Source organism: Anabas testudineus, chromosome 17, assembly GCF_900324465.2.
Source record: "Anabas testudineus chromosome 17, fAnaTes1.2, whole genome shotgun sequence".
NCBI lineage: Eukaryota > Metazoa > Chordata > Actinopteri > Anabantiformes > Anabantidae > Anabas > Anabas testudineus.
The window spans coordinates 15,781,465-15,795,231 of record NC_046626.1 but is presented as its reverse complement, the minus strand read 5'-3'; the positions used below and the strand labels follow the sequence as shown (position 1 = coordinate 15,795,231).

Here is a 13,767-nt window from a genome sequence, read left to right as displayed (position 1 = left end):
TTTAAAACATATCAACTCAATTTAAGGACTTCACTGCTGCATAATTGACCTATTTCACAGTCTATTTAAAATCTGTAAAAATAAGAGTAAAACCATTTTGTTCATAGACAGCCTGGTTGAAAGGGGTCATTTATTTGTTTATCACAAAGCTCTGTTATTCATTCGAATTAAGTTTCAAGTTGTTGTGTCCCAAGGAAATTTAATAAAAAATCTAAAAATGTAAATACAATCAATATAAACTTAACAGCTCATTAAAAAAAACACGACAGCATAATGTTAATAACATAAGTTATAAAATGATGATGAAGTGTTAAATTTAGTTGTTGATGTTTTTTTTTTTTGTTGTTTGTTTTTTTGTGCATTTTAATTTTTTGTTAGAATAATTTAAATAAGAAAAAAAGAAGCTCTCATATAGCTGCACGAGTTGGAAACAAACAGATGTGTTTATTTGACGGTGAAAATCTTTTCTTGAAGCTCTAATGAACATGTATGAACAAAGATGACTCATTCACACAACTGATGTTTTTAATGTGAACACTATAATGTTTCACTCACGCGTCGAGACAAACACCAGACAAAGCCTCTGGTTTTTTCATCAATTACAGACAATAATAATCTGGATAATAACTAATATGCAATCTGCTCGATTGCCTACCCTTAGAACAGGAAATTTATTTTCCATATAACATAGGAATAAATTCAGCTGGAACAGTGATTGATTGATTTTGCTGCAGATCTTGTTCTGTCCAATTAAAAACAGGGATACAATTCAGCAAACCATAAACGATTAGAAAATCAGTATATTTTTTTTTACATGCCCATAATTTAGGATCCTTCGGTAAATACATTCAATAAACCAGGATGTAATGTCTGTCTGCCTCTCGCTTTATTTGCATGCACAATCATTCACCTCTTGTCGGCGTTACCTGCCTGGTATTGATAGACATGGGCCAACATCAGGAACTGACCATAAACCGGCACATTGTCCAAGTCATGAAGCCTATTGATGCGTCAGTACTGTCTAAAATGGAGATAAAAAAATCTAATCGTATACAGCAGGCAATAAAAAAAAAGCCTTGGCACAGCACCGCTCGCAGTGCGGGAGGACTTTTCACAGCCCGCGGAGTCCTGCTGCGCTCAGAGCCTGCGTGAGAGATGCGTGACAGCGGTTCAAATGTGTTTGTATCCGTCTCCAGTGGCTTTTTATTTAGTGAAATTAACGTGTATGCTGTAGTATGACGATGGTTTGTGTGCAGATGTTCATATTTGTTCTAAAAAGAGCAGGCTTTGTGAGTAAAATCCCAGTGGCTGCGTGCGTAAACAGACATGTGTCAGAAGACTGAGTTCACTGTACAGTGGAATAAAACACAGGCCTGTGTGTAGACTTTAGTTAGGTGTTGAATGCAGACCTCTGTTTTAAACAGCTAGTGCTGTTTTCTTTCTGCTTTTATAGTTTTCTTTCTGCTTTTATATCTAGGAAGTAAATGGGGAGACTGATGATTTCATTTATGCACTTTTCCAAGAATTGCCCATCATGGGCTGTCAAGGCTTTAATCCAGGGAAAGGAAGGATAATTTATTTAATGTGATATTCCACAATATGGGGTCAGTAAAATAAACCAGTTTAAACCACTCAGCCAATAGTGAGTGAGTGTATAGCTCCTTAGTTTCTAACATAATATGCGATCTGCAGTCTATTCTGTAGATTTGAACAAACCAACAACGACCCCAAGATTTGTTTAAACATTTGGATTTTGCATTTAATTATACACTATAGATTACATCTATCATCCTAATTTGTTTTTAATTTCCTTACCTTACCTTCTTTCAACATTAACATTTCTGTTCACACTAGCCCTGTCACCTCATCAACGCACTCAAAAAACAACAAAAAAAAACAAAAAAAAACAAAAACAAAACTATGCTTTTGCATTTGTTACTGTTTTTTCAACCAAAGCACTTGAACAAATTTGTCCCAGCTCGGTGTTTGAACTTGAATGCATCACAAACCCCTTTGAAAACATAGAGTTGGTACAGTCAGACTGCTGTTTAGGACACACGTAACTTTGTAGATATGTAAACCGTGTTATATTGATTTGTTATACTACGTGAACGGTAAATGGGTATAAAGCTATGTTTATTATTGTTGTGCAGAATTATATTTTTTACATAAGTATATATGTTTGTAAAACGCCAAGTTAGCGCCACCCCTAACATTCCGATAATGGGCCCGTCCGTCGCTAGGCCTTTGCAGTAGGGAGTTGTTCGGCGAAACCCGCAAGTTTTTCTTTACTTTACGTGTTATTTTTGTTTGTTTAAGGAGCCATAAACTCTTCGTTTTTAGCATCACCTGCCTCGTTTTTTACTTGTCGCGTCGACGGACTACAAAAACGAAGTGTTTTGGGTGTGGTATACAACTGCGGTGCCTAAGAGGGAAGGAAGGAAAGAAGGAAGGCATCGGTGAGTCGGACCGACCGCGGCGGAGCTTATGATGCCGACGTTGCGGGACAGCACCATGTCCCACCCCGGCGAGAATTCCCACCAAGTCCGGGTGAAGGCTTATTATAAAGGGTAAGAAATAACCATGACTGTCAGTATGTCGCCAGTCTTGTTTTGAAACTAACTAGTAGCGGTTTAGACTTGAAAAAGAGGCTAACCAGTTTGCTAACATTAGCTAACTTAGCTAACGTCTTGCTAATGTTTGGTTCCAGGTTTAGGTACACTGGGCAGTCAGGTGAAACTCTCCGGGAGGGTTGACGTTGTGAAGCCGGGCTCTCTGTGTTGTTTAAAAAACGTGTCAGCAAGATACAGAAGCTGTGAAGTGGTTTAAAATCAGTCTAAACCGGTTGTTCACCCAATTTAAAGCTTCATTCTGACACAGTTTTGAAAGCTTTGTAGCTACCATGTCAGTTCATATCCGTTGCTAACAGGAGTTAGTTTCACCGATACGGTTTACAACTCACCAAACATTTTGTTACTGGTTAACTAATATTAATTTCATGCCTTTACAGTTTTGAACAGTAATAGGCGTTTACAAATTGATCTTAAGATATTGGCAGTATGTGAAATGAAACAACAGAAAAGTCAAGTACTTGTGTATTGTTAACCTTAGACAGCTAGACCACATTTAGCCAGGGCTGCAACTTGTTTTCAATAACATTCATGTATGAGTTTTATCATTTGGTCTATAAGGAGTCTGAAATGTAGAAAAAAGGCTTTTATTATATCCCACTGCTTAAGTAAAGTGTTGTGTTATGTTTATAATCATTTATATGATGATGAAAAGTAGCAGGGCCTATGCATGATTGACATTTTTGGTTGAAAAAGGAATAAAATAATGAATTCATTGTAAAAGACATTGCAGCTCTATATTTTAATTGGTTTCACTGCATTAGCTCTCTATATAGTTACAGCGTTGGCCTCTAACTATTTGTGTGTAAAGCCAACCTTATCTTAGAAAAGGATTACAAGTAATGTTTTCTTACTTTCTGTTGTTTTTCTTTTTAAATTCATCATATAGTCAATGGCAAGCAAACATTAATGACTATCACAAGTTTACACAAAAAAACCCACAAAGATATTTTGAATTAAATGGAGCAAATCGTGCTTGTGAATGGAACATGATTGGGAAGCTAAAATTCAAACATATTTAAGATTTGCAGTTCTTAAAAAATATGTTGCATTTAATTGTTGCTGCTGTTTTAGACCAACCCCTAAGCAGCTAAACCCAGCTATAACCTAATAAAGTAACATTATTAAAAGCCTTTTGTGTGGTTTTAACACAAATATTATAAACATTACATTTTAACATACTGTCCATCGCTAAGAATGGAATATGTAGATGCTGTTTCTTTTTGAGTTTTTGTCATACCAAACATACTAAAGGCAGTTCAGCTGTTTGAGTTTCGCACTTGGATGCGGTGATGGAAATCACTGGTCACTCATTTGTTTCCATACGACACTCCCTGTCCCGCTGCCTCTGTTTGATCAGGCTGATTGGAGACCAGCTAAAACTTGAAAAACGTGTAGTGCAAGTCACTTGAGCCTGTTGTATTTCACACTGGCACGGTGACACACCTCAGTAACTCTGTGTAATGTGTGTTCATCATTAGGTGTCATCTCTCAGAAGAAAGTGTGTAAAGTATTTATGAGGCTACTGCTGAGGAATCTTGGGTATGTTGAGGGAATGCAGTAAACTGCTCTTATAGTTTGGCTGTTGGAATGCATTAAGCCAGGATGTCAATGATGTTATTACTTTTTATTTCTGAGTTGCAGATATAAGGGACAGTAATACTCTAATATCTTGAATTGGTACTGACAGGTGGGAGCCACATGTCAGGTTTGATAAACCTTTTCAAATACTATAATTAAAATGTGTTCAGGTCTAAAAATAATGTTAGTGTATGAATATCTCTGCAAATACTGAAAGAGCTGATTTGTCGACTGATTAGTTCATCAGAAAAATATACTTTTTTGCCAGTTGAAGTTAAAAACTTGTTTGGGTTTTAGACTTGTGGTCAGACAGAATAAAACACTGACATACGCTACCTTTGTCTCTGCAAGATGATTTTTAGTTTTTACATTTTGATAGAATTGTTGAATCAATCATTAGTTGTAGCCCGAGTAAACATGTAATTTGTGCTTAAAACAAATAGAAATGCTTCATCATGCAACATCAAGGCTGAAACAACTGCAGGTTTTCCTTGTCACCTAAACACTGATTTTAATGATTAGTCCCTTTTCACAGGTTGAAATCGTTAAACAATTATATCAGCTGTTTGTTTATATTCTTGACAACAGTGTTAAAATACCAACTCGAACTTGAGTCTTTCACTTTTTTTTCTTCTGTGCTAGTCTGTTCCAGTATTGGTCCTTTTGTTTGAGTTTGTTGTTTTCTCTTTGCATGTCTGTTTACGTTCAGCATCAGCAGACTGGTGTCAGCCTGTAGCAGTCACTAACTCAGCTTTATGTTGCTTTCATTCAGGGTCAACAGACAGGCTGCAAATGCACTGATCACATGACTTGAAACTGACAGTGATGCTGATACTATTATGTGGTATAGATGGACTGAAAAATAAAAGTATAAAAAGGATAAAACTTATAAATGCATTTATTAATTCACAATTTTGTATATCATAAAATGCCAGCAAACAAACAAATGGCTTGTTTTTTACCACCTAATGTCCCAAAACCCAAATGTATTTAGTTCACAGTAATATTAAACACAGAAAAGCAGGCATCTCATGAACCTGGTTAATGACAATTAAAGCAGCTGCCACAATAAGAATTGATTAATACACCTTAATCCTTAAAGAACATGACCTGCTTCACATATTTCCCTGGATGGTTTATTATAGATCTGCAGTATATATGCAACTAATTGATTAATTGAGCCAAACATTTAACTGGTTCCAGCTTCTTGGATGTGAGGATTTGTTTTTTTTTTTTGTTGTTTGCATGATAGTAAACTTCAAATCTTTTGTAGTCAGTTCGTATGAGCTTACAACTTCAGCTTCTGACCTTTAATCTTGTTTATTTTTTTTTTTTAATGATAAGCTGCAGCTAATAAACTATCAATGGAATTATAGCTTACACAAGACTAGATAGAAGAGATTTGTGAGTAATGTACTGAGCCTCTCTAGAAAATTGACACTTCAGTGTGTCATATGCCAGGTCAGAAAACAAAACATAGTTTTGCAGAGTTGCCAACGTAGACTATTACAGGGCTTTGTATGTGCCAGATCAGCTTCAGGATTCCTGTGTAAGGCATGTTGCTTGGCAGGACACTGGGATTTCACCGGCTCGATGGAGCCCTTCAGTTATTTTCCTCTTTCTGAAAGGAGTTGCTCTTCTTTTTCAAAGACGCTGCCTTCAGAATCAGTGCTTCAAGGCTCAGCTTTGTTTAACATGGGAAGCATTCCTTGTCTTGTGGTTTACTTTTGCTCTGAAAGCCCCTCAAGCACTCAACCACAGTCCTGCCCCCCCACCCACCCATCCACCAAAACACCTCTCAACGCATGGTTATATTTACCGTGTGTAAGTGTCACTGATTCTCACTGTGTTGCAGTGTCTACACATCCTGCCGATGAAACAAAGCTCAAATGTTTAATGACGTGTCTGAAATTTTTTGTGACCTAAGTCATTTTCTGACATGCACTGGAAGCCTGAACTTCTCTAGACATTACCCGGGGGAGCTGTAGCTGAGAATGCCCATATCCAAGTCAGTCGGCCCAGACATTAAATGGACAATTTCCCTACCAGCTCCTCAGTACAAAGTATGGGAAATAATTAACATTCTTTCTGTGCCTATGTGTCTCTCCTTTGTGAAACCAGGATGATATACGTGACTACTGCGCCACAAGTAGTGAGGCTCCCCCTATTTAGCACTACAGGTTGGACTGTGTTTCTTGAAGACCACAGCATCCTGCAGTACAGACCAGTAGTGAGGTCTAGTCACCCTGATTTAAGTAGACAAGGAGTAGGAGAGTGGAGGTGTTGTTTAGGGCACTGGGTGTGTCTAGGTGGCGGTTTGGAAACTTTATCGTCTGCATGTGTGTTTCTCTAAATATGTGTTTTTCATCCATGTCTGTCTGTGTCAGCATGTGATTTACATTCTCTGAGCTTGTACATGTGGGTTGTGTTAAAACGTTGTGAGGTGCATGTTCACACGTAGCAGCAATGACAGAGCAATAGATGGTCCTAGGTCCTCATGGAAGCCCAGAGAGGCACCCTGACCCTTCTTCTTGCTTGAGCGCTCACCAGTGACGAATGACTTCATGCTGGCCAGATAGGGCTGCTGGGGGTGCAGGCCATCACTCCCCTTCTCCTCCTCCACCTCATTTAATTTATCTGTGCTGTAGGACGGTATGGAGGAGAGGAATGCCAGGTCTGTGTGGAATGCCACTTCCTCCCTGTTACTCACCAGTGATGAGCTCCCAGTCGCTCGTTGCACAATCTTTCTGTGTTAATCACCCCGAGAAATCCCAAAGCTTGCATTCCTTTGTCTACTTCATGACATTATACATTTGTTTTTAGATGTTAGTTTGTAGAGTAATATTTGATGGTTTCATCTGTAAAATGTAACCTATTCTTATTCAAAATAACATGACATCTTGAGGAACAGCAAGCTGGAGCTGAAACTAATTTGATTATTTATTTTCTTAATTAATGAATTATGTGTATTAGTAGTAAATAATGTATAGCAAAAAGCTGGTAGCAGCAAATATTTGGCATTTTTGCTTGATTAAACAGCTTGGGGGGATTATCGTAATTGTTTCAACTTTCGTATGTGTACAGCAATTAAAAATCTATAAAAACACAGGTTTTTAAAATCTGAAAAACCTGGGTTAAAGTATTTTGCATTCGTTCCATTAAAATATTTAAATATCTTTGTAGTCTCTGCCAGTTTCCTGTTACTGTCATCATTAGCTGATCCTGTGGCCGTGTCACAGAGGATGTTGTTTGAGGCACTTGAGACGTGGCTAAACTTTAACTACAGCCTGTGTTTAATGGACACCCACAGCTCAGCTCCGGTTACACGTGACACAGTTAAAGTCACCTGCTGGCATTAATACTCTGCCCTGAATCGTGTACAGTCACAGTGTGGGAACTGTAGTGTAGTATTTGTTTATGTGTCTTCATGTACTCTCTATCTTCTGCTGTTATCAGGGCTTTAGGAGGAAGTAGAGCTGCTGTGCTGGTCCTAGAGGAGAGATTAGACTGTAGGAGGGTAGTTGCTAGTACCCACCTCCCCCCACAGGCAATGATTAACACCAACAGGATGAAGGAAGTGGGTGAGAAAATAGAGGGAGAGCGGCATCAATCTAGGCCTTACCTCAGTTTATGCTTGCTCAAGGTGCTTTATTCATTTTTGATGTGTGATTTTTAGTCCACACAGTTTAATACCTGCTGTGCAAAAGCAGCACGATCACAAGCCGCACTCCTCAGAAGCTCGGCTTTAATGTGAAACTGAAATATCAGCCAGTAAATCACAGTGTAGTATTTATTTATGTGTGGTTGCAGCTGGCAAGGTCTGACCCTACAGTGGCCTCACACACTTTACACTGTCCTTGGGCGTGTACAGTAGATGTCCCTGAAGTGTGCGTTCTTTACTCCTTGTGTTGGGATTTTATCATCCTGCAATAAAGCTCTCAAGTTGATGAAAATCCTAAGAGGTAGTTGTCCTTGTGGGTCACTCTTTGGCTGCTGATAAAGCTTTTACGCATCATGCCGATTTTTTATTTACGTTTTATTCCTGTCTGTTTACCATGCTCCCCTCGTTTTTGCCCATTTCTCCTCTTAACTTGCTCATGATCCCACACATAGAGGCGCCAGAGCTCAGACTCCTGTCGCCTGCAGACCTGTAAAAGCTTATGTGTATACTATCTCCTGCCCCCATCTTTGGGTTGTAAACACTGCTAAGGCTGGTCAAAGGGCTGACAGCAAGCAAAATCCATCCTAAAGTTGCCTTGAAAAGATGAAGGACATATGATCCCATCCACAGGAGTTAATAAATGCACCATGTATCTCCTCATCCCATGTCTCACAGTTCTTTTGTTTACGTCTGCGTGAACTGAAGAAGTAGAGTGCCATGTACTTGTTGATAAAAAGCAGGAAGGAAAGTGTTCGAGGTTTTACTCTGCTCTCCAGTAAGTAATGGAGTGCAGTGGTGGGCAACAAGCAGCTACACCTACCACCATCACAGTCTGTGATTCATTGTGTTTAGTTTCTCTTTCCCTCTCTCTCTCTCTTTCACGCTCATGTTTTCTTCCCTTTCTCACACCCACAATCATGCTGTACAGACGAATGCACACACAAATGTGACAGACCGCGAGACTGTGACTCACACAGCAGTGTTTCGGGGGGTGCTCTGTCAGAGAAGTGAGAGTGTTTTGATTTAATGTCTGACATTAACAGTTGTCGGCTATCAAACAAAAATAATTTTTTTTCTGCTTCCAGCATATAAAATATGTTAAATAAAGTGTGTGTGTGGCCTATTCCCATTGGGCTGTTGCTCAGGCAAAATAGGAAATCAATTCACAGAAAACTAATTGCTGATAACTGTTTATTTCTAGCCTATAAATTGTGAATGTGCTATTCTTAGTTTCCTATGCTGGTTCACCATTAAAACAAAAATAGTTTTTGTATTCTAGATGTATTTTTATTTATTGTTTTACTATGTAATCACGCAGTGTAATCCAGATATTCACATAATCAAATATAAAACTTGACTTTATCTCTCTTTTCTGCAGGGACATCATGATCACCCATTTTGAGCCTTCCATCTCGTATGACGGTCTGTATGGGGAGGTGAGGGACATGTGCTCCATGGACAACGACCAGCTCTTCACCATGAAGTGGATCGATGAGGAAGGTATGACAGCCTCACCCTCCTCATTTTGACACCACCTGTTCAAGGTGGAATTGTAGTGACATTTTGCTGCCACGTTGTTCTGTGTAAAATGTTTAAATCCCAAATGATCTGCAACTGTTGCTGACAGTGGAAGTTGTGAAATTGCAGCATCTGTGTGTGTGAAAGGGGAGACACCTGCCCATGTCTCCTTAGTCGTTTCCAGACAGCAACTGTAACCCGGAACTTCTGATTTATAATTTTTTTTTTTTTTTTAATTTTTTTATAACATTTAGATATTTTTGTCTTGGCCTTTGTCACATTATACGTCCTGCATGCCTTAACCAAGAACCACCACTCACTGAAACCAAACAGACACTTTCCCTTAAGAGAGAACACGTCTGATACAGATCTCCTGTGCAATCGACCAACAATGTCTGGACTAGAGATGGGCTACTACCTTTTGGTAGTCGATCCCAACCACTTGTGCAAAGCCTTACTCTAACGACATCCCACTACCTACACCTGTGCTGCACTTCGTAGTTGTCCTTTGAGATTGATAACAAATCCTCACAATAATGTTTAATATGTTGTATAATTCACAACTTAGCTTGAATCCAAATAACAGAAGGAAAGCACATACATTATTGGACACTGATGCATCGTTCTGCTTTTGTTTGGTTCAGTATAAATAAAAAAAAAAAAAACTAATATAACAGGGTACAAGTCTAGAAAGGGTTATTGTTCATCTCCACCTGCACCAATAAACAAATATGCTGGCGACTTGCAAAATTCATATTACAGGAACAATAATCAAAAATAAGCGTTAAAAGACATACTACTTCACCAGGTAACAAACAAACATTAAATACAGTTTGCCACAATTGGTTAGTATGAACACATGCTCATATCTGCCATTGCACTTGACTGTAAGGTTGAGTCTTTTTGTGTCAGTCAATAAAGTACACAGCTTCCTCACCCAGTTCGTTGTCGTCAGCCAGTTAGTCATGCAGCAGTAATAGTGTCATAGGAAAGATGGAGCTGTCAGATTGCTCTGCTCAGGGTAAGGTCAACCTGCCCAACCTCATTAGACTCAGATCGGCTCCAACTAGTAGCCACCCACAAACAATTAGCTGCAGTCAATTGGCTGTCTAAGAAAGTCAAGCTGCTTGATAGTTGTAATGAAGTGCTCGTTCAGTGGTAGCTAGCTCTCCTTCTACCCACACACGGTACAGCTGTGCAGTGAACTCGTCCCATTATCACAATAATTACAAAGTGCCTGGAATGAAATGATACCTTCTCTAACCCAATTTATAAAATACCAGCCACATGTAATCTGGTGCATCAGCCTTAAGTTTCACTTTAGTGTCACTTTTATATTTTAATTAAATGACTCAAAAATTAATCTCTTTATCGGACAAAATGTTCATTTAAGTGCTTCCTTGTGTTGGCCTCAAACAACGATATTTCTCACGCTTTGCGCTCTACATGACATCACACCGAGTGTCTTTGGAAAAAGACTCATCTCAGACATAGTTTCAGTTCTCGGGGTAATTTATAAAACCAGTGGTTTGTTGTCATAATTAGTTTGGTAGAGCACTAGACCCAATCAATGTCCTCTGTGTCAGCTCACACTCTTACTGCATGTGTCACAGTGACACCTGACTCTCCCTGTTAATGATAAGGACATAATTAGATCTGTGTCTAGGTGGCATTTTAATTATTGACTAAGATTGATCACTACACAAATACGACAGTGCAATTAAAAGGATACTATTTGAAATGGTAACGTCTGCTACAGCAGTCTTCTACACTCTCGCGCACGCCCACACTTTTTTCACTGTTTAAAGTTCACATGTTGTAATTCATATCACACCTACAATGGTTAGACAGAAGTTTATTTTTTTCTATTTAAATGTCAACCTACCCTACTGTAGAACTCATCTTTTACTCTCACAACTTTTGTTCTGAGAAGTGGAAATACAGTTTATGTACCACTTAATTGTTTCTGCTTTGTTATTGCACGACTTGTTGCTCATTGCACTTAAATGCCACCTGTTCATTGTTAACCTGATCGCTTAAATGTCATGAAAATGAGAAACTGGGTTTCCCCCACTGGGTTTTCAACATATTTTAGTTTTAACATATTTATACATGAAAGATAAAAACTTCATAATACCGACAAATAAGTAGGGGAGGTGTTAAAAGCAAGAAAGTGAGAAAATGTTATATGCTAAACATATGCACAAATACAAGCACCTAAAGGCTTTAATTATTAGCTGTTCTGATATAAACATGATTAAAACTTGTTTTTATGAATTTATCAGCAGCATTATTTAGCAGCAACATGGAGTGATGAAAGCGAAAATGTTTTACCTGCAGCAATGTTTCTTTTATCGAAGACTCAACTACCAATTATTAAATGTCATTATTGTTTAATATCACAATAATTTACTCGACTGATCGTTTTGTTTGCAAAATGTTAATTAATTAATCTGTTATACTTTGCAGCCTTGCTTTTATCACAAATAATGTATGTATTATCACAAGTGAGTAGTTTTATTTGTTAGAAGAATTTTAAGATTGACATTGCAGTGTGGGTAATAAAACAGAAGAGAATAATAATGTTAGCCAAAAACTAAAATCACATAAGACATATTTATATATAGAACATAAAACAAGATGTCAAATATATATTTATGATAATATGGACGCAGACCAGTGTAGTAGTTTCTGTGTATGTGGTCACTCTAGGTGCTCTGACATAAAAGTAAATATTATCTTCAGTGGTTACACAATAATAAACCTAAAATATTACATGTTTGCTGTAAAGGATAAGTCAAATCAAACAAATGTACCTTTAGAGAAATAAGGTTAACCCAGAGGGTATAAAAACACGGTTTCCTTTTTTGACCTGGTTTCTGATGGTAACCTGGTTTCTTGTGTGCATGTGAATGTGTTGAATGACATCTGGTCTCCTCCGCTGTAGGTGACCCCTGCACCGTGTCGTCTCAGCTGGAGTTGGAGGAGGCGCTGCGTCTCTACGAGCTAAACAAAGACTCAGAGCTCATTATCCATGGTGAGCCTTACTGCTTTTCACACTTTATTTGTAACATAACATGTAGTTTGACAATATGTTCACATGTAGCCAGTAAGACGTTGACTCACAGAGTCTTTACTCTAGTGCTGCTCCACTCAACCCTCAGCTTGGCTTTTTATCACCAGTCAAGTTGGCTGAAATAGTGTGTTTCACCGCTGGTCACTGAACCACGGTTACCAGACCTCAGGCCCGGGATCACAGATGATAAGCACTGCTAAACATTGTCCAGGCAGTTGTAGCAAGCATGCAACTTGACTGCTAATTAGTTCACTTTCTTGTCTTGTCTTGTTGTTATAATTGCTCAGGCAGCTGTGTATAATGTATGTATATCAAATGTTTTCCTCAATGTATTTGTAAATGTGGAAATATTCACTTTCTTTTAATACATTTTCTAGAATAAGGCATAATTAACACATGTACATGCTGATGTTTACAAATGTGTTTTTCTCTTTACTTGTCGAAAAATGAAAACTATATCTGTTTTACTGGTGTTTAAACAACAATAATAATGTAAGCAGATCCTTAACAGTACCTGAAGTAAACCAGAAAATCATCTTTATTACACAATAAGCAGTAGTGGTCCTTAGGCAAGACCTCCTTAAACCTGTGTGCCTAGTGCCTCACTGCAGGGAACCTGATCAAAACATTGCAATTAAAATATTAAAAATACAGAATTTTAAGTTCTTTCGATTTTTTAAGTTTGTCTCAGAATTTATGTCTCTAATCATTTCTGAACACAGATACTGTATGCATAAGAGAAGCATCAGAACAGGTTGTTCATGCTGCACTGATCTGTGAAAACAACATTACTGCTGCTGTCAGCATCCGTCTATGTGCCCTTGAACTAGTTCACTTCCCTGTCTTTGCTTTGCTATTTGACAAATAGTTATATAGTTTCACGAATCTAGAGATCAGGGACAACTCTGTGCTGGGGAGGGAAGATTGTGTATGTGGAGCAATTTGGAACATTTGATCAAGAATGCAATGATTGATAACATGGAGTCACTTTGGATATGTGGACAGATGATTACTACAAAATTGGATATCTGTGTCACTTTGCATCTAATCAACAAGTTAGCGCTAACGAACAGAATGCTTTGCTCGTTGGAAGGAGTCTGAGTGAGTAGCCGAGGTGTTAAATGATATGGGTCAGGCCAGTACTCGTTTGGATTTAGAGATAATTGCAGCTTTGTCCTGCTACTGAGCTTTTAAAGTGTGTATTTGCTGTTTTAGACACATTAAGAACTGATGTGTGCATGAAGCGGAGAGAGGGGCTCTGTGGTTAATGTAAAGTTTCAATCAAATCAGAGGTGAGGGTT

At 38.3% G+C, this 13,767-nt stretch overlaps 1 protein-coding gene across 1 annotated transcript in view; it reads left to right on the top strand.

Annotated features, from left to right (window-relative positions):
* The first annotated feature begins 2,221 nt into the window (after positions 1-2,221).
* Positions 2,222-13,767, top strand: part of prkci (protein kinase C, iota) — a 27,845-nt gene continuing 16,299 nt past the window's right edge. Inside the window, exons 1-3 of the mRNA XM_026375093.2 lie at positions 2,222-2,570; positions 9,251-9,372; positions 12,338-12,427. Of these exons, the coding sequence (XP_026230878.1) occupies positions 2,488-2,570; positions 9,251-9,372; positions 12,338-12,427 (295 nt within the window). The 5' untranslated portion in view covers positions 2,222-2,487. The remainder of the gene's footprint in view (positions 2,571-9,250; positions 9,373-12,337; positions 12,428-13,767) is intronic.